The 22,721-nt window shown below is 33.7% G+C and overlaps 1 protein-coding gene across 1 annotated transcript; it reads right to left on the bottom strand.

The window, feature by feature from the left end:
- Positions 1-9,889: 9,889 nt before the first annotated feature.
- Positions 9,890-22,378, bottom strand: LOC133286875 (uncharacterized). Its single transcript, XM_061484376.1, has 21 exons — positions 20,957-22,378; positions 19,825-20,028; positions 18,892-18,996; positions 18,658-18,726; positions 18,388-18,555; positions 17,546-17,734; positions 17,326-17,438; positions 16,298-16,415; positions 16,145-16,211; positions 15,944-16,050; positions 15,763-15,819; positions 15,246-15,398; positions 15,012-15,107; positions 12,730-12,815; positions 12,581-12,647; positions 12,423-12,489; positions 12,188-12,330; positions 11,075-11,363; positions 10,460-10,551; positions 10,276-10,342; positions 9,890-10,204 (listed from the first exon to the last, which is right to left on the bottom strand). Exons 1-18 carry the CDS (start codon positions 22,376-22,378, stop codon positions 11,343-11,345), a joined length of 3,252 nt encoding a protein of 1,083 aa, XP_061340360.1. The 3' UTR covers positions 9,890-10,204; positions 10,276-10,342; positions 10,460-10,551; positions 11,075-11,342.
- Between the last annotated feature and the right edge of the window lie 343 nt (positions 22,379-22,721).

Genomic DNA, 22,721 nt, shown 5'->3' with positions numbered 1-22,721 from the left:
CTTTCATTTAAGTATTCGAATACTACCAAGTATCTGAATACTTTTCTCCCCAGTATCCGATTACCACAGTATTCGAATATCAAACCCCACTGTATTCGAATACTTTCCAGTATTCGAATACTTCTTCAAAGGTATCCGAATACTTTTCTTCCTAGAAAAGTATTCCAATACTCCTGCAAGGAGTATTCGACTACCAGATTAAAACCACCATTGCAAATCTTTACCAAATACACTAAGATTTTACTATGTTAAACTAGATATCTCAAGCTTTCCAACGACATATCTTATGCCTCAATCGGAGTTGTATAACTCCGATTATGAATTTTGCAAAGTTCCTACACCAAGCTGAATTTCCAGCAATAGGGTCTTGACTTCAAACATACACTGAGAGAAATCCACTTATCCAATGGATCTGAAAATTTACAGGGTTGTATCCCTATGTGTTAGCTTCACATAGGTCCAAGCTTCACTCAATTTAGAGCTCTGAAGCTCAAGATATCATAATTTTACTAAACTAGGTCGCTGTTGTCTCGCGAAGTATTCGATTACTGCATTTTCCCAGAAAAGTATTCGAATACTGCCCGAAAAGTATTCGAATACTTCTTCGACAGAATGCAGAAAACTGAGTTTTAAAGGTAAAATCGACCTCCAATGATCCAAACTCGATATGGAGTCCAAGAACTCCTTAAACAGATGTTTATTAACATGTTATGAACCCAGAAACACATTCCTTTTATCACATGGTTCAAGTTACGATTTTTAATTGCTTAAACAAGCTTAAAACATCAAAATGACAAGAGTTATGATCAAGTATACCTCTAATGCACCACAAATCCGAAAATGAGGCACACAAGGGGTCCTCTACACAACACATAGGTTCTGTCCCACCAAGACTACGAAAATCAACAACAAGCTTTGACCTTTCACCATCAAAATGGCTTCTTGAAGCCTCAAAGAACAAGAACAAGGCTCCCTCCACAAGACTCAACAACTCAGCCCTCAACCACCCAAAGGCAGCAGCAAACACTCAGAAGGCTACACCACACTCCCTCACAATGCCCAACAAGACAGTGTTTACAACTTCAAAGAGGAAGAATCAAAGGAAAGGTGAGACCTTGGGGAGATTCTAAAGAGAAAACTCAAGTTTGAAAGGAGGAGAGGGTGGCTGATTGAGAGCTTCAGCAAGTGACTCACGTAGGATAAAATGTGGCCTAGGGTTTTGGGCCAAAGTGAGTATTTATAGCTCATTTAAAATTAAACACACAGTATTAACGAAAATAGCTATGCTTAGCATTTTAATCTCAAACTTTAGATTCTAAACCTACTCATTTTTCTAAGATTTATCACATTTTTATTTTATTTTTCGGAGCACCTTTTCGGTACGCGCTTTTCCATAGCCAGTATCAGTTCTGGCACCAGTTCTCATTATTTTGACTTGAAACTTGTTTTACAAGTCCTATATATTATTCCCATAATATATAATCACTTTTCATAATTTTCTGGGATACTTCGCCGGTACGCATTTATACCGACTAGCAGAACCAGTATCTGCACTTTTCGTCAGAAAAACAACTTTAGCATTATTACTCACTTATTATAATTATTAGAGCCTCATAATAATTATTAGGGTCAATTATGAAATTATCTCATAATTATCTAATTAATTTCCTTAATTAGCAGTGCGGGTTCTTACAACTTGCAATGCAAATTGCTTCAATTCCTTAATTGCTATTATAGTGTTGCAGTTCCCACTGTTGGTCATAAATAAAACGACATTAGAATTTTAAAATGATAGTAATTTGAAAATCGTTTGGAATTACAATATGTATGGAAAAATTCAAAGGGCACAATAATCTAAGTGAAGGATTAGGAAAAAAATTTAGTGCTCATCCCAAAAATCAGCAACTCAACTAAAATATTTGACTCTTGGGTTATCTGCAGTTCCCACTGTTAGTCATAACTTAATCGGCATTAAATGTATATAATTGAATTTGTAAAAAATTAATAAAACAAATTGAATGAAATTTGAAAAAGTAAAAATAACACTTGCTATTTGTTTGAATTGAATGAAAATTTAATGTTCAGATTAAATGGAATTTGTAAAGACATAAATGAAACGACATTAGTGGTTAGGTTGAATGAATTTGAAAAGATAAATTCAAAAAAAATATAGAATGAAATTTGAAAAGGCAAATATAACATTTGCTGGTGGTTTTAATTGTAATTATTATGTGATAGGGAGGATTAACAAAACACAATGGGTCGGTGGGAAGTGGACGAATGAGGTTGTAAGGAAAGGAGGAAAGCTCGGTTTCCTTGAACAATGAAATTAGATGGTGGATGCTAAGCAATAATGGCACCCTCTCCTACTGTTTCAAAGCTGAACAATACTATGAAATAAGTATGAGAAAAAAGGCTACAAAATGTGCAAAACTACGAAGTTTGCCACCTTCTTTTATGGTATTATGTTTAATATTTCAAGGCAGTTCCTTTCTGTTAAACGTTGCTAATTAAACTCATAATAATAACGACAAGAAAAACAAATTATGTGAATTTATGATTTCTGAATATTCGTTCAATGTAACATAAAAGTTGCAGAATATATATATATATATATATATATATATATATATATATATATATATATATATATATAGGAAAAACATTTCTCAAGCAGTTTGAGATAAGTTTATCTCTGACTACCCCAAAACTACGTCGTTTTATTTATTTATTTCCTTATATTAATTGATTCATCTTTGAATGGTTATGATTCCATTTTTCTCTCTCTTCCTTTATCACCATTGATCCATCTTTGTACGGTTATGATTTAGTAGCCAGAGATAACTTTATCTCTGGAAGCTTGAGAAATGATAAGCCATATATATATATATATATATATAATGATAATTAAAGTTGGCGTTGTGGTCATGTATTTTTACATTGAGAATTGAGTTGTCATTTTAAAAATAGTAATACCATTGGTAACCAATTCACCATAACATTAGTGTTGGCGTTGATATTGGTTTATTATGGGGAAGACGACCAAGATATTGGTATATTTTCAAAAGAATATTGAATAAAAAAAATACAAAAGAATTTTAATTTTTAATTTAAATAAAAAATGACACCTATCATTCAGTAAAAAAAAAATTATAAAAATTTAATCACTATAAAAATGAACGATTATTCAGTGACCATCCAACTCTTGCATCGTAAAAAAATGTTAGCACTTAAGTATTTCACATACTATTTTAATGTTTCTTACTATTTTCTGCACAAAAAATTGTTAAGCTATTTAATAATACCACAACTTTCTGCATCGAAAATTATTGAGCCTATTAATAATATTTTGTTAAGTCTATTAATAATATTTATTATTATATTAATAAACTAATGAATGGTCTTTTGATATTACCTTATTCAACTTCAACTATAAAGTGTTTGATAAAATATTAAACGTACAAACTCAAATATTTTTCATCTCTTTATCTCTTATATATGTCTCAAATACACAGACTACAAAGAGTCGATTGAAAGGCTACTGTAAAAAATATAGATATATAGTAATCTAGATGCAACTATAAGAACAATTTTGTGTGGATAAATATATAAAAACATATCACATTTTTATAAGTAAATTAAAATTTCATACTTCTTCTTTTATAATTAAATTCCTAAATCTGATTTTAATTTTTGTAAATACAAATTTGTAAAATTCAAAATACTAATGACGCAAATCCTTGCAAAAAAATAATTATTTACATAAAATGCTGATAGTTAAAGGTTGCAAACTGAGCTTGGCCCAGAGCGCCCGCCCCGCCTACTAACACATTTTTATAATTAATTTAAAATTCTACTATTCATTTTTTATAATTAAATTCCTAATTCAGATTTCAATTTTGGTAAATATAAATTTATAAAATTTCAAATACTAACGACACAAATCTTTGCAAAAAAATAATAATTTAATATTATTTTGTAAATCTAACTATAATAAATGAAAGTTCATCTATGAGATAAAATATAAAAATCTAGACGCAACTATAAGAGCTTTTTTTGTGTGGATAAACATAAAAACCTATTACATGCTAATAGTTAGAGGTGGCAAACTGAGCTGGGCCCGGAGAGCCGGCCCACCAACACATTTTTATAAGTGAATCAAAATTTTATCGTTCTTCCTTTGTAATTAAATTCCCAAATCTGATTTTAATTGTTGTAAATATGTAAAATTCAAAAATACTAATGATATAAAACCTTACAAAAAAATAATTATTTAAATAAAATGTTGATAGTTAAATGTTGCAAATTGAGCTTGGCCCAAAGGGCCTGCCCGTCCCGCATGTCAACATATTTTTATAATTAAATTAAATTTCACTATTATTCTTTTATAATTAAATTTCTAATTCAGATTTCAATTTTTGTAAATACATATTCTTAAAATTTCAAATATTAATGACACAAATCCTTACAAAAAAATAACTATTATTATTATTTCGTATATCTAATTATAATAAATTAAAAAGTTCATCTCTGAGATAAAATATAAAAACCGAGACGCAACTAGAGTCTTTTTTTGTGGATAAATATAAAAACATATTACATGCAAATAATTAGAGGTGGCAAACTGGGCTCGGCCCGAAGGGCTGGCCCACCAAGACATTTTTATAATTAAATTAAAATTTCATTCTTCTTCTTTTATGATTAAATTCCTAAATCTGATTTTAATTTTTGTAAATACAAATTTGTAAAATTTTAAATACAAATTTGCCCACTGATACATTTTTATAGTTAAATTCAAAACCCATTAACCCATCATGTTGGAGAAAGTGGGTTGTGCTTGATCTATGTTTTGCTTCTTCTTCTTTTGGTAAGATACATAATATATTTTTATTACATAGGTTATTGATGTACAACAACTCCCCTATAGGATGAAAATTTGGGTTACTTCATATCTCAGGCAACCATATTATATGTTTTTTGTTGGAAGTAAACGATCATAATTTAACTTTTTGTTGTACAATACTTCCAGATTGCACAATAATCATCATACAAACTTTACAAAGCCGATACATACAAAAGATATGTTATTTGCACAATAATTATCATACAAATCTTAGGCTTTTCAAAAAAATCAAAAACTGATCCAATCCAATCCAAACCGAATAGAATTGGATTGGATCGGATTTGAAAAAAAATTCAAACCGAATGGACGGTTACACGATTAAACCGAAGGAATTGGATAGGATAATTTTTACTTCCAAAATCGATCCAATCCAAACCGTAAACACCTCTAATGTTTCGAACCTTTCTCAAAAGTACATAGCTTCTAGAAGCAACCGCCTAAGATAAGAGATAAGATCCCTCGTTCTATCCTCTCAATTGTTTAACTTTTATTAGGATTTTTCACCTTCAAGTAACCTTTTTTATAAATAAAGGGTTAAATCTCTCGTGTAAACACTTAAAAATCCCCACTCTCTTAATTATCAGTATGCACACACCCTTTGCTTTTGGCTTAATGCCTTTATCATTGTACACAGGGATATGTTATCCCTTGCGGCATCTTTTCCGTAGACCACTGTGAGAGTACGAATCCGAGATACAAGGACTAACCATCGGCTAGACATTCCCATTCCTCCAGATTGATTATTGACATAGTTGGTGAGGATTGTTAAACTTATATTCCTGTCCCACGATAGTAAACACACATAGTATGGCGAACAACCAACAACCCCTATTGCCGCCACCACAACCACCTAACTAACAACCAGAGGGGAACCCACTACGAAATGGTCTACACATCACCCAGCAGCTCGACCACACACATCACCTAGCATTGAACATGAGTATTTGATAGTAGACAAGCATGAAGACAGATTCATAATTCCTATCACAATTATTAATGTTTACTCTAATATGTCCCTATTCGAATTGTGTAGAATCAGAGATGTACCCACCATGTTCTAGTACAGTGTAGGGAGAGCATCTTGTGATTTATTGGAGATTGCAGAATGATTATTATAATGACCCTAGATGGTAAATCTTAATTAGAGATTTAATTTAAGGATTTAAATGCCATAATTAGATTCAGTGAGTGATTCCGAGTATTTTGACTGTAATCATGACTATGTTATGAACAGTGCGTTCTGCCGGAGAATTTACAGTTTGTGAATTAACCGGTAGAGCTTAAAAGAGAAAAATAATTTTAGAGACATAAATTGATAATTCTGACGACAAATATGAGTTCAGAACGAAAAATTGTATAGTCTGGCACTTTTCGTGAAAATCTCGTGAATAGTGTTTCTACCGGGTATTTTGTACTGCTGTTTAAGCAACCGGTAGAGTCCAGAAATAAATAATTGATGAAATAAGAATAAGAAAGTCCAATATATGCCAAGCAAGTCAATATAGGACCAAGAAAATGATAAGTTTATAAGTTTTAAGTTTCCTAAATAAATGAAGTACAATTAGTGATTCACAGTGCATTTCGTCAAAAACGGTGCAAAAACCATGCTGTGAATTATGAATGTTGTTCCTTAGGAAACAAAAATTTATGTAAATGATATTAGAAAAAATAAAAATACATTTGTAGTCTTGAGTTAGTTCCGGGTTAGTTTAAGTGAAAATATGCGAAAGAAAAATACCCGGGTAAAAGCCACATGTGCTATAAAACATAAGTGACTTATGTGATCACTATTCACTCAAAGAAAAACACTCTTTTCTCTCTCCTTGGAGCCGATCAGCAGCTATGGAAGGGGGGGGGGTGAGGGTTTTGGTTTTGTCTTCTTTGATTTCTCCTCCAATATTCCACCAAATCTTTCACCCAATATACCAATCTCATAGGAAATCATCCAAGGAAGCTATTCCACCCCTCCATTTGAGCTGATTTCGTTTGTGGAGGGAGATATTCATCACTCCATTTTCGGATTACTATTCATCCAAGGTGAAAAAGGGGGGTTTTGGTGGAGTCTTGCTTGTTGGTCACCTTCTAGACCTTGTATAAGCTTTTGGAGGTAATGAACCTCTATTTCCATGGTATTATTTTGATGATTTGAGTTATAAAAGTTATGAGTATGTTTTGGTAGGAAAGCATTGTGTATTAAACTTTGATTTAATGATGAATCTTTGATGTCTTGGATGTAAGAAATGAAAATAAGCATTTGTATGTATGTAAAAAAATTAGAAAAAATCCTATGATTTCCTCTACATGTTCGGCCATCGTAGGTGAAGAGTAGGTTGTTGTGCAAAAATTTTATCTTAAGTATTAGGAAGGTTTAATGTGTAGGAATTAAGTGGAAATTTGATAAATTAGTGAGAATGCCAAAGTGGGAAAAATTATATGAAATATGCCCTTAGGTTTAGGCCTTGTGGGGCTTTGGAGGGACTTTATGCTCCAAAAATTAAGTTGGAACCTTATGAAAACATGTATTTGTATGTGTAAGTTACGTGTAAGTGAAGAAAAAGAACCTTTGTCTATGTCCTTGTAGTGTTCGACCTAGAGGGTGGTATAGGAGTATATTTTGTTACATTTTATTGTAAATAAAATGTGTTGTAATTCATTGTATAAAATTGATGAGTTAAGAAGTGAGATGACTCGAAAAATGGTTGAAAAATACTTTGATTTCCTAAGGGTATGTCCGCGGCATTTGAAGTAAAATGGCATGAATGATATTGAAAATTCTCAAGTGAATACTTGATTAAAATTAAAGAATGCTAACGAGTATAAGGTGGTCTAGACTTGTGTATTGGCATAACATTGGCAAAAGTATAAAGAAAGGAAAATAAGCGATAAAATGTATGCTTATGAAATAATCATGGCATAGTATCATTTTATTGATGCATTGTAAATTATTCTCTAGGTGTGCCTAGGGATTGAGAAGGATCGGAAATCTCTTGAAGCGATAAAAGTAACTTGGTCCACAAGTAAGCGTATTGGTAAAGCTTCAAGAGGTAAGCTCTATGTTTAGGGAGTTTTTTCCTCCTTGAGTGCTTCACCATGGTTAGTGAACTGTGGTTGGACTATATGACTGTTGTTGATACTCTGTATAGGTGCATTCATATAGAGTGATTTGATGATATGATTTGATATGATATGATATGATTTGATATGAGACGATATGATATGACTGGGTATGATATGAGTTCTATATTGACTTCTGGTACACTGATGTCTTCTTGGGGTTTTCCTGAGATTGACAATGTACACCTCTGAGATACTCTGGTTCCGCTTGGGGTCATCCCTTGGGAACACGTGCGTTGAATTCCGCTTGGGGTCATCCCTTGGGAATTACAGCGCACACCTCTGTTATGATATGGTTATATGTTCTGTTCTGTTATGATATTTGTTATATGTTGTACTGGTATACTCTGTATCTGACTTTCATGCAGGAGTGAGCCAGGGGTATGGAGAATTCTCTATAAACCTGGAGTTTACTGAGATTTGAACTCTTACCCCTCGTTGGGGCAACATTTTCAGGTGCACAGACTTCCGGTGAGCCTTCGTTAGGCAGGGACACGACACGGGGCTGAGACGTTTGACAGATCAGTATTTTGAGTAGCTGTAGGCTACTAATCTTTTTGGAGTGTACCTATGTATTTCGTATTTCCGTAGTGATGGATCATTATGTTAGATCCTGTATTTTGTATATGGCCTGTATATGTCTTGTACATGTCATTCAGTTGATGCATGTACCTTTTGTATTCAGGCATGTTGATATGACTATGTAGTATTCAGTTATGTTTCTGTATTGGACTGCATGCTGTTAGATTAGTGGCACGGAGCCAAATTCTGTATGCGCCCATGGATGGGTATCTGATTATATTGCATGACTGGTACTTCTGAATATGAATATTATTGAAACTGTCTATTAGGAACTCTTGCGAGTGGGATTGGAAAATTCCCAGTTGTCCGATTTACAGAGGTTACTCTGTCCGTTTTTTGGTTATACTTTGTATGAAGCTAAGAAGAAAAAGAAAAAGTTAGTCCGTATTTCCGTAAGATAAGTCTTCCGCTGTATCTGTTTATATCATACGTATGTTAATTGAACCGGCTCGAGACGGGGATGTTACAATTATAATCTATCACTTTATCTTATTTGTTCAATAATGCAACCCAGAATCACTGAAATTTGAGTTGTGAATCTCAACCTCGTCCTTCATTCTAATCTGATGGTAGCCTACGAGAAGGTCAATTTCTTGAGAAATATTGGGCTCCGTACAACTCATTGAAGAGTTTGTTAATGATTGGAATTGGATATTTATACCTGATAGTGATGATGTTAAGTGCTCTTTAGTCCAAGCAAAACCTCAAAGTTCCATTCGACTTTTTCTACCAATGGAACTGGTGATGAAAATGGACTATTGTTGGGTCGAATTATGCCACGATCCAAAAATTCTTGTTCCATCCCTTTCAATTTCAGTATGCTGATATTTAGGATAATGATAGGGACAAACACGAATAAGTTGTTAATTATTTTTCAAGGGAATGTGAAAGTCTTGTGACCGAGATTATTTCAAATTAATTTTTCTCTAGAACTCAGGAGTTACATTTTTTTTCATTCTCCCCATTACCTTTTATCTAAGTACTACCCGACTCGGAAATTTGGCTCTATTGCCTTGCCTTAAGTACAAAAAAGAAAAATGCATTAATCTTACCATTTAATATTCGAAATTTGGCCTCACACAATTTGTGATTTGATTCAAAATTCCACTTAACAATTATATTAATTATTCTTAAGTAGAAAAGTACTCTTATCAAAAATTGTGTTTTGTAATTCTTATGTACGACCATAAGAGGCAAATCGAAGGGTATTCTCAGTGAATTGATGCATCCAAAACAAAAAAAACACACATCTAGTCAAGTGAACAGAGTAGCAAAATAATGGACATTTGTATTATCTGTATGTAAAATGTTGTTATACATTTACACGTTGGAAAATCGAAACCTTCCTTTCTTATTGTCGTCTGTACAATTCAATAACCCCAAGAAATAAAAAAGAAAAAGAAAATTGCACCTCCCCAATTTATGAAATTTGACTTCGGCGAAATTGTGAAGCCTAATAATGAGGGGAAGGGTGTAACATGTTAATAGTGCATGATGTGCTGTATAAATTTTTAACTATCATGGCATCCCACCATGTTGATTTAGGACATCAGTCATCTCTTTAATAGTTTCCTCCGTTGCAAGATTGTCAGTTCGAGATAAAATCTACAAGAAAATATTCTATCAAGATAAATCTATATTTCAGCAGAGAGGAGTTAAAGAAAAGTTCTACTCACTTCTCTGAGGATGGAAAGAATCTTAGGAAGATTTTCGTTATTAGGCCCCAAAAGCTCTGCATCTGACCTGAAACATGCAGTTTTCAACTTTTGCTTAGCTGAAAGTTTGTAGCTAAGTATGTATGTAATAATTTGAATATAATACAACAAAAAGTCAAAAAGAGAATTAGGAAAGATTGAACACCTTTGTAACATTTTAGAAAGCAGTCCATGCGCATATCTTGCTTCATTGAAATCACTGGTTAGTGGCAAGAAGTTTAACCAGGTCGAAATCACCTGCTTAATAGCACTAAAATTGAGGATGACATAAAACTAATAATGGTGGCAAAGCAGTACACATTGCAGATCAACAGTTGACAGGCATGCTGATAAACTAATGTGACCAAATAGCCATAATTTAAAATTTTGAAAAGTTATCACGACCTTGTACGATGGAAGGCATAATTAAAAAGAGCACAAAAATAACTGTCTGAATTATTTCTGTAACATTCATGGTGGTTCTATCCAAGAATAACAAATTTATACAATACCTTCTTACAAATATGACAATTTGCATCTGCTTTAAGTTTTTGGCTTTGTTAATTGTTACAAAAATATAAATTATAGATATAAAGCAGCAATACATCATAAGGACAAAGGTCAAATGTAGCTTAAATTGTAGATTCTTAGGAGGAATTAGAAATTAATAAAATTGTAGATTCTCATGAGGAATTTTATGTAAAATAATATGTTGTAACAAATGTACAAAAATTTTGGACTTAACATATTATATGTATTTGTAAACATAAAAGGAACTTACGGAACCAATGTCCTGCTCCTGCAGTCCTGCTTTGGAGTGCCAATCCAAGCGTGGAAGAATAATACTTGCATCAGCTAAGAAGCCAGCGTATTATTGTCAGGAGACCACTTCAGTATCCCTTCTGATGCGAACGAAAATGTATTTTTCATTTGTTTTTCACTTAATTATACAATTAAGTCTCGCATAAGTTACTGATTTAAATCTCTTAAGTCTGATTATATTCTTTATCTGATACTTTCACTTCTTCCACCTTTATCGGACTATCCTCTCATAGAATGTAGAATAACAGCTGCACATAGCAGTAAGATTTTAGCGTCCGTCTAACCAATATACTGAAGATGTATCAACAAGAACATTTCTAAAAGCATCTTAAGAATATGCATTTTTGCTTGTATGTTTATGTTAATGGAACCAGCTGCATATCTATACGCACCATAGGCTCAACTCAATGTACCGAAGCAATATATACCACATTAGCAACATCAAACTCAGATACCTAACAGTTTATTTTGTATCTCTACTCACAAATCAGTATGCAGGTTGATAACTAATATACCTTAGAATTTGGTTGACCCAAAGATTGTTATTTTTTTGTAACAAACCTTTGTTACTTGGTGGCCAAGTACAAACCTTAGCCATCAACCAAGCCTTTGGCTTGGTGGGCATTCACTTGGTAATTTGTGTGCCCCCTTCCTGGAGTCAAGGTTCGAAAATCCCTCATTTAAGTACATTTCTCTTCCTCATCATAAAGCCTTAAACGATATTTCTTCTGTTTCTGTTATTAATAAATTAAATTTTGCCCTTGGTTGGATATTATATGTAAAAGGCTTCTTTTTAATTTTTAAACTTCTGATAGATATTTTATATTTTATTGATAAAATGCAAGTTCCCTCTTTTTCCATTTTCTGATAATCAATGTTTGAAAATTCTATTAATAAACTTTTTACGTGCTTAGCTCTTTATGCAAACAAATAAAAAAATCATTCAGCCAATGAACAATGCAGCCAAAAAAAGTATAAAAAAGTTGCTTTTTAAGAAAGATATAATTGCCAATCTTAACAGCCAAAAAGCAGTTGACTATCTATTCGGCATTGGTATTTAGAAGATTATTACCTCAGTGGCCTCAATATTTTCACGATGAAATTCACATATTTTCCCAAAGGCTGAAACTGCCGTATCATATATCCCTGAACTATATCCCGATCCTCCCCTGATTGAAAATCTTTTTATCCCAGAGTATAGACTGGAGATAGCCACTGCATAAAACCAATTACACTTCATATTCAAAAATGCAATTATACTTAAGGTATGGTATACTTCAGCACATTTAAGACCTTAAAGAAGCTACCATTAGCAATAGGTTTAAATTTATGTCCTCCAAACATAGCACAGAAACCAATCCCCCGTGCAGCTTCCTGGTAAAATCATTATCCAAAAACAAATGTTGAAGAGCACAATATATAAAATGAGTAAAGAAACAAATTTATTGGCACATTTTGCAAATACCAGCTGAGCATGAGAATTTTCATCCCTAAAAGCTTTCAAGAGGACTAAAGTATATTGGTCATGATACCTGTTCAAATACAAAGACGAGATATGTTATTATTAGAGGTAATACAACTTTAGCCAAAACTGAGAAAAGAAACTAGAATTACATCTGCAATTTTTCTGGGAATTGTTGCACAATAATGTTAAAAATAGAAATCGCAAATGCTTTCACTCTGTCTCGAAAATCATCACCCTGCCAAAGATCATGCAGAAGCAATAATGATATTTATAAAAAGAAAACTGCCCAATGTGTTAAGATTACATAAAGATCATGCAGAAGCAGTAATGATATTTATAAAAAGAAAACTGCCCAATGTGTTAAGATTACATAAAACAGATAATTCTATTCATAATAACCAATCCTTCAAATTTGAATATGAATATTTCCTAATCTATAAATAGTTGACATTTGAATGTACCTGTTTTATAAGCACCCAAAGCTTCTAGATTTTTGGGGTGCATATGGTCCTCTAATGATTTGTAACTCATCTTCTCTTGTAAAATGAAAGCTATTCGAAGCTCGTCATAGAAGGCTAGCTTTCTACGAGGGTTTAAGTTTCAACATAGTTATTTAACTTTCTTAAGTGATTAAGTGGTTTTAAAATTGAAAGCTATTCGAAGCTCCTCATAGAAGGCTAGCTTTCTATGAGGGTTTAAGTTTTAACATAGTTATTTAACTTTCTTAAGTGATTAAGTGATCTTTTAAATAATTCTTAATGCTGTTCAGAATGGAAAGGGGTAGCCTAAAACCTTTTACAAGGGATAAATTCACTAATGAGCCAAATGACAAATCACGATAAATGGGCTGACACTATATCTCAATCCAAAACCTTAATGTTGTAGGTTAGTGGGTCTTTTGAACTTATATGGTCCTCACTTCATTTATTTCTCACCGATGTGGGAATTCACCATTATTCAAACTTGAATATTTTTAACATTCTCCCCCCAAGTGTGAGTCCCAACATCATGCTCCTCCTAAGGACAACTTTTGCAAAATTTTCTTCTCTTCAAGTATTGAAGACACACTATCCTCTTGTGGAGGCCTCTTCAAGTGTATCAACATCTCCAAATACTCGGCCCAGCCAGACTGTTGGCTTTGATACCACTCTTATAAAATAAGATGTAGAAAAATAGAACTCACAATATTGGAAAAGGGAATTGTTAGTGGGTCTTTTGAACTTATATGGTCCTCACTTGATGTATTTCTAACCGATGTGGGAATTCACCACTATTCACGCTTGAATATTTCCAACATTCTCACTCCAAGTGTGAGTACCAACATCATGCTCCTCCTAAGGACAACTTTTGTGAAATTCTCTTCTCTTCTCTTCAAGTATTGGAGTCACACTATCCTTTTGCAGAGGCCTCCTCAAGTGTATCAACATCTCCAAATACTTGGCCCAGCCAAACTGTTGGCTTTGATACCACTCTTATAAAATAAGATGTAGAAAAATAGAACTCAGTACTGGAAAAGGGAATGGTTTTTTCATTCAACATCATATAATGATATAAGCCTCTTATAGGAAATACAGAAACTGAAGTTTTACACTAATAAACCCAAATATCTCTACCAATAAGTGATCTTTACACAACTTTAGTGCACCCAAATGCTCATTCCACCACTAAAAGGTTATGTTAGTAAGTATTCAACTTTCTAACATACACTAAAAGAAAATGAAAGGACTTTCTAACAGTATATTACATAAATATAATATAAAACCATTAATCTGGTGTTCACCTAATAGCTTACTTTTTTGGGATGAATTGGTTCTTTATTTACAATATCTTAGCACAAGTAATACACGTGATGTATCTTAAAAAATTTGAGAAATTTTACCCTTGTGCAGATAATATATCTATAGGTAGAGGCTAATCTTTTTATATTCCGTTGTACAATATGGGGCAATCAGCAATTTGTAACAAATTTAGACGTTTGACCAATAAAATTTTAGAACCAATTGATGGTTTGGAATAAATAAAGATTTCCATGAAAGAAAACAAAGAAATTAGTAAAAAAATTTATACAAAGAGTAGCTTATTATGTGAGTCAGAAGAACTTATCATGACTATCTTTTACATAATGGGAACTTTTAAAGTAATTATTGGTCATATGACGTTTACTTAATTTCTATTCTTTACTATTATGTGAGATTGAAAGATTAAGATTTATTTTTTCAAATTTATTGTAATAAGATATTATCTTACTTGATATGCAATCAAAAACAAGGAAATAGAATTATGTCAGTCATATTTATACACAAAATTACCGTAAACATCATCATGCCAGAAACTGCACATACACGAGCAGAAGTGCAACAAGATGAGAATCTTTATGCTTAGTTTGAAAAGCATCTACATAAGAAGGAATAACAGAGGAGAACATACTGACCCAAAGCAGTGCAACAGTTGATATAAAGTCATCAACATACGGCAAAAGTCGAGCCTCAAATGTTTCAATCGTTGTTGTTATTAAGTGATTTGCACTCTGCAATAAGAAAAAAAATTATTTTTTGTTCCCACTCAATAATCAATATAAGTAAAGGAAATATTAAGCAACTACTGGAACAAACTTATTTAATGTTTAATGTCATAAGAGCCCAAAAAGAGAATCTAAAAGCACAACCAGAATTATTTTTTCATCTGGTAAATATTCGCTTCCCCCTTCAGAAGTCCCCGCTTCTTGTTCTTTCTCAATTTTGATAATCTTATTCAGAATTTGTTTTATCACACTGGCAGTCATCTTGATGAGTTGAGTAGTGAAAACTGAATTAGAGATCTGCAGAAGGACATGCATTATTTGTAATGAGAAAAATACGACCTAAATATATTTTGACGTGTACATTCATATGAAGGCCAAGAAATTTACTCAATAATACACTACTGTACTAAGATGATATACTACTAATTAATAAACCCTATAAAATTCTTTTGTATGGACGGTTCTGAAGAAAATGAAACAGAGACTAAAGTTTATATTTTTAAATTATGAGTTATATCTTGATTATAGGAATAAATAAGGAATGATGTAACGGTTTAATTATAATCTATTATTTTTTTTAAACAATTATTAATTTAGAGAATATTTACTTAAAACAAAAAATTACCATCTTTTCAGTTTTCTTTCGAAATCTGGGATATACCTGAATGCATTCGGGGAGTGACCTTAACATTGTCATAAACAAATCTTCATCTGCTTCCTGCATGTGGTAATTTGAACATCAAAGTAATAAACTGAACGAATTGTTCTTCATATTTTACAATTGAAAAAAATAGGTCAATGCAAGAAGAAAGAATAAGAAGTAAGGACCATGATCAAATTACCTTGCTCAATGCTTCAACCAGAGATTCTACAATGAAGGCGGTCAAACTTTTTTGAGACACTTCATTTTGGACAACTGATTGAACTGAGCGCAATAGGTTTGGAAGAGCTAGAAACACAAAGTGAATTATTTTATCAAAAAGGATTACGCACAAACTTCAAGACCTTAATTTTCAACTCAAATAATTCGAAATTATGTTCACCTAAAATAGAAGCCTTTTGAGTTTCAAAACTAGAACAACCAAGCCAGCGCACAAAAATTTTAGAGACCTAAACATTTGAATACATGCTCAGTTACGTGCTTATTTTTAAGGTAAAAGCCTCTAGATAAATCACAATCTGATGCATCAACCAACCTTGCTAATGTGAGGAGAAAACACTAGCGATGACCACCGAACAGCACAGTTTGAGAGAACATTACAAGCCCAAAGTCTCTCAGTTTCGACATCGAAATTCTTGCCGCCACAATCTAGGCTGCAAATGACAAAGAGTACAATGATTGAATGGGTTAATGTACAACCAACGATGGTTTTAAAAATTGTTACAGTCTTAATTGCATTCCAATCTATGCCAAGATAACCAAGATGTTGGGCCTGATGCGATTAGGGTGGCCTCCATAAATATTTGGGCTTCATCACGTGATACAATCCGAAATTTTAAAAACCCCATCAGTGATACTGTGTAACCTCTCTATTTTCTATTAAGATTTTTTTGGAGAGAAGTGAGAACCTAACCACATGACAATTGTCATTGTAAGTGATTTTTTTTTTGGGCTTCATCAAGGACGTGTAATTATTCAATCTAAGCCTAAAAAGGTATTTTTTTTTTTTGGAGAGAAGTGAGAACCTAACCAGATTTCTTAATTGTATTTAAATTCCAAGATCAGTATACCTAACCACATGACAATTGTCATTGTAAGTGATTTTGTGCAACAAGACCAACCCAACCCGGCCGATTCCAAAGTAATTAAAATGGACCGGGTTCACTTTGAGTTAAAGAAAAATTGTAAAACTTATTATTTTAATATTTTTTTTAATTTCATGATTTTAATTATTTCTTTGGAGCGAGTCAGGTTCAAAATATTTAAAAAAAATCCATACAACTATGATTCTAATCCCAATCAAAGGACATGACAATTATTCAGATCCCAAAGATTCTCTTTACGATTCAAATTTCTATTCTTTTGACTGTTCATAATTTTGGAGTTCATATTGCGGACCCTCGGGTCTATCTTAATCAAAATTCTTATAAAATCTATTAGAGGTCAAAGCTTACTCAATGCATCAATGCCCCAAAACATGATTCATTCCATCAAAGCCAGTGTGATAATAAAATGTAAAGGCAAACCTGCCTACAAAAAAAAAAAAAATGTGTAAAGGCAAACCTATCATCTTTAAGATCAATATCAAGTTGAGCAGAACGAAGCAACATAGGCATCACTTTATTGATAAATCTGTCAACATCCACTCCTGGGCATCGGAAGAATTGATCAAGTGCCTGCATAATGTGTTTACTTATTGTAGGAATGCAAACTTAATCTAGCTTAGGAGGGAGGCAAGGGGTAAGCCACAAAAATATACCTTTAAGATGTGATATCTCATTACGTGATCTGTACTTCTCAATTTTCCATCCAGTGATATGAGAGAATCTATGACCTTCACAGCGTTACAAGATAAATTAGCATGGTAAGAAATAATTTCATAAGTATTTGACAGGCTTTCATAAGAATCTATAGACAAATTTAACTCGAATTCTGAATGATGTGTATCAGGATCATGAGGTAGAGCAATATTCTGCTTGAACAATTGCAATAGTTTTTGGATGACATAAAAAAGTGCACCTTATATTTTCTCCTTTTAATTTTCCCATACTTTCAAATCATAATTTTAACGTTGATTTCAGTATTATCTTCTATATGACCTGAACTAAAATTATCCATCACGTTAAGAGAAACTGGATTTTTTTTTCCTTAAAAAACTCAAATGTATACAGTGATCATTTTTCAGTGATCATTTTAGAAGCAGTGACCCCTCAAATATTTCAAATACTATACAGTGATAAATTACATGTTTATGTACCCATTTTAAAATTGTCAGATGCAACCAAATCATACTCGTAATATTTTTCTGTTTTGAGTCAAATTATGCTGCACTTCAAATCAAACTGTTTGATCGAATTAGCATAATTTTCTGTTGCTTTCCAGATCCCCAAGAGTCCAAAATTTTCTTGGTGATTAAGCAGCGACGCCTTATATGAAAATAACCGTTATACAAGTAACAATATTTTTTTTTCAATTATATATACTCATAAGGGAGTGGGGAAACTTGATAAAAAATTTGAGAAGCAATATCTGTAAGGTTGAAACCAATAAAATTAATTAAGGGTTGAAACAATTACAAGTTTGCCTTAGAAAAACCAAACAATAGGAATTAGCAGAAATACTCACCAGAACAGCTTCCTGTTCATCGAACTTAACTTGTTCGACCCTCAGGACAATACTACTCATACATGCTAGACATTTGGCACGGAGCAAAAGTTTAGGTGAACTGTAGTTATGAAACAGAATGTCTTTTAGTGAATCCATTGTTGTATCGTAATATTTACGAAAATTGGCCTGCATTGAACAATTACACATCAATTTGCATTGGGGTTGGGATAATAATTTAAGTGCAATCAAAACCTACATCGTGGTTGTACTTCAGATATAAAGATATACCAGCGGTATCGAAACTGCAATTAATGTCAGGGTTTCCGCAGCTTCTTCCTGTAACTTCTGCTTTTCATGCTGAAAACTCACGTATACCATAGAAAAATAAGGGGTGAGATTGCACGAATATGGTATGGAAAATGTAGAAACAATCATGTAGATTATAAACTCGTATGCAATGATTATATAAGCACAATAAGTTTGCAAATGAGAAGTTGATAGCGGAAATTGCAGGTCATATACCTTAAGAAGTAAAAGCATTATTGTCACAATCTCTTCCCCAAAAGATGCCATTCTGTCTAAGCCACAATATGTAACCAAGAAACGAATGGCTATAATAGCATATGCCTGCAGAAAAAATTAAACAATTGAATAGATAACAACTAATAAGGGATAATTTATACAGGTATTAAACAACTGGGTGAGTAATGGGACGATGCGTACAGAGAATAAGTTCAATGAAAATAACTTCGAAAATTATCATTGTTGTCAACATTTAGGGGTAAATCTTATATATGCATATTCCAAAATGAGTGACAACTAACAAATACTATTTACTGACGTAATATTGAAAATAGAAAGAGGCGAATGCTTACAACATGTTGAAAATGAGATAAATAGTAGTAGATCCCCACTGAACCACATGAGTATCAATATTTCAGAGCATTTACTCTCTTTAAATGATGGTCATTGTATAAAATAGCCATCGTGTGTTATTTATACAATGTAAGAAGAACCAATCAGTTGTAAGTTGTGATAACTACGTAAGAAGACTGTTTTAGAAGCAGCACTAAAAGTGGGTCATTCGTGATTCATGCATGCTTGTGGAAGTTTGAAATCAATGGAACTGCTACTGACAACACATAACAGTAGAAGTATCAAGGAGCTGGGGTTGAGCTTTCTGTTCTATAATCAATTTCCTACACAATTATATGAACTGATGACAGCACTGTGCTTACTGACTAACTCCAAATAAAGACTGAATTTGAAATCACAGTTTTGAGTTTGACATAAAGTGAATTAACTGCATTTTTGCAATGCATGTTGTCTAGACGAAAACGAAAACAAATAGATATAATCAATTGGAAAAATGGACCTGACAATGACAGATAAGGAATAGAAAACAAACAACTCTTAGTTCATAGATGTGGAACTCCAGACTTATTCTGTTTGTACCTGTACACGGGGAAAAAGGCTACTCTTAATGATGAAAACTAGTTTAGCCAAGAACTTCATATGATATTGGACATTCGGTACTAATTCTTTATATTCGCTCAGAGAGTTAGTAGCATGGATAGCAAACCAAACTACGCGGGGGTGCGTATCATTGAGTGACGTAAAGACCAGTCTCTTAACTTGCTCAAAAACCTGAATCATGTCCTGTGGCAGCAAAAGAGAATGTAAAAAAGACAAGCATATGTGGTTGAAATCGTTAGCACCGCAAATAAAAGAACAGGAACAATTTATTCATTTTTTTAAAAAAGATGTAACTTTGTGGCATTAAAAATGTACTCAGATGCAGAGCTATGGAGCTTTCTAACACGTCTGAAACTAGCCTGGGAGGGGGGTTTTAGAAACATTATTTTGGAAGGAGATTCCTCTCAGGTGTTGGAATTCATAGAACAAGATGGAATGAGTGATCACCCACTGGCTTCTATTGGAATTAAAGTGAGAGAATTTCTTGATTGCAATTGGAACTTGCAGCTAAATCACACTCTCAGGGAGGGTAACATGGTGGCTGAATGGATGGCTCACCAAACTTTATCTGTTAAGAGGGATATCCTTATAAATCCTTCACCTCCCAATGGTTGTATTGATCTGGTAGCTAAAGACAGAATGGGTACTGACAGACCCAGAGTAGCTAGATAGTTTTCTGTCTTCTCTTGTAGTTTTCCAAAAAAAAAAAAATGTACTCAGATGCTTATAGTCGCATTTTCGTGAACTTCAGCCCTGGAAATGTAAGATGCAAGCGCCCATTAATGAATACTGTTCTGATGACACTTTTACAATCAACCATCCAAGTGTTACAAAATTGAGTGACTGATATATTGGATTTAATTCTGTTAAATAATTTTGATAATATAAACACAAAGTTCATATGGAATGGAATTATTTAAGATCGATGATGTCACTAAAATTTAGGCTTATTATGTAAGAGAAACCAAAATACAAATTCCAAAATTCAACTGTATAAAGGGCATACATACTGACATACTATCATGATCTACCTTAGCTCACATAGAAATTTTTTTTAAAAAAATAATGCCTATTATCACAAAAAAAAATAAAGGAAGAGGATCACATATACCTTGCTTTGTCCTTGAGCAATTCTTCCAATGGCCATAATTCCTGCATGACGTTTCCGCCAATCCTTATCAGCTATATATGTTTCTCTTACCATCTCAATTACAGTGGGAATGAATATACTTTCATCCCCTTCAGAACACAGCCAGTTTAGCAAGAACTTTCCACGTCTGAAACTCTCTGACAACATCCCAGCCTCTTCACAGTTCACATTGTCCAGTTCATACCAAAGAGGATCATCTTGAACGCACGTCAACATCTCCATACAAAGTGCAAGGACCCTCTTCACTTCCACAAGAGGCAGGTTCTTCATCACATTCTCCATAGCGTCCATGTTCTCCTCGTCAAGCTCCTTCAGAACAAGAACCGCAGCACACCTTAGCTCCTCACTAGCACCTTCAGCCTCCGCGAGTCGAAGCATACCCTGAAACACATCACCCTCTTTCCCCTTGAAGATTTCACCCTCATCTAAACAAACCAAATCTGCCAAGCGTCGAAGCCTATCCACCACAGTTTTTTCTTCAACATGTCTATCAATGAATTCCAATGTAATTGGCAAAAGAGAATCACAGACTTCGGTTCTCCCAAGATTAATGGACATTCCCATAAGCGCAAACGAGGCATCAAATTTCAAACCCTGAAATTCCTCATCAGTTGAGTTCACAAGCATCGAGACCCTCGCTGTGAGTGTACCGTAATTCCCATTCTCCCAGAATTCTCTGTTTCCGGACGCATCAAATGGCAATTCCGCTAACAGCATGAGCCCCTTTCTATGGTTCAAATTCGAGTCACCAGAAACACACGAGCAAACATACTCAAGAAGCTCTTTCCAACCACCAAGAGGATATTCATAAACCCTAGAAGCGACATTTCCGATCGTTTTGCAGAGCGGAGGGAGCAACGATTCTTCGGATTCAATCTTGACAGATTGGAGGAGAGGGTTTTTGAGTTCCATAAGCATGGCCTTATTGATTTTCCACAGGTCGCCGTGCCCGTGCGTTTTGGTGAGAGTTTGGTGGAGAAGATCAACGGCCACGGTGCGGATGTCGAGCGGAGGTTGGAGGTTGAGGAGTTTTGCGAGCTTGAAGGAAAATGCGTTCGGGTAATGGAGTGCGAGGGAATCGAAGAGACGTTTGGATTCAAGATTCTTCTTCTTGGTTGAGGATTTAGAGAACTCTTCGATTGCGGTTTGCAGTTTCGAGAGATCCTCCGATTGAAGGATCTCGTTGGCGTGGAGTTGAAGATCGAAGCCGTGGATTAGTGATGTGTCTCGCTTTTCTTCCACGCGCCTTCTCTTGCGCGATCTTTGTTCGAAGGTGTAAGTTCGCGGCGGCGACAATGGGTGGCGAAGTAGGGACACTGGTGGCGACGAGGTCGACGGAGGTGGCGAGGAAGATCTATCGCTAGAGTTAGAGGTTGACGCCATTGTTGAAGGTTCGAATACAGATTTTGGAGGGAAGAGAAACTGTTCAAAGAGAGAGATTCTGTTTTATCCGTTGGAGAATTTGGCCATGTCAGCTAGTCTTGTATTTCTTGTTTAGTTTTCAATATACACATGAATAAACAAATAAAGTGGTACCTGAATTATAACCTAGCGAAGGGAGAAAAACTTCAATGGCACTTTTTTTACCCATTTCTTTTACATTTCTTTTTTAATCCTAAATTTTTTCCTATTTAATAAAAAGAGAACATCAAAATTTGATGGTCGAGTGCATTGAAATTTTTCTCCTAGTGAAGCATATTCTATTTGAAAAATAAATTTTCATTTG

This window comes from Gastrolobium bilobum, unplaced genomic scaffold (assembly GCF_033153095.1).
Source record: "Gastrolobium bilobum isolate Gb01-03AN ecotype WA unplaced genomic scaffold, APGP_CSIRO_Gbil_v1 utg3261, whole genome shotgun sequence".
Taxonomy (NCBI): Eukaryota; Viridiplantae; Streptophyta; class Magnoliopsida; order Fabales; family Fabaceae; genus Gastrolobium; species Gastrolobium bilobum.
The sequence above is the reverse complement of the archived record's forward strand: the minus strand, read 5'-3'. Positions and strand labels throughout refer to the sequence as shown.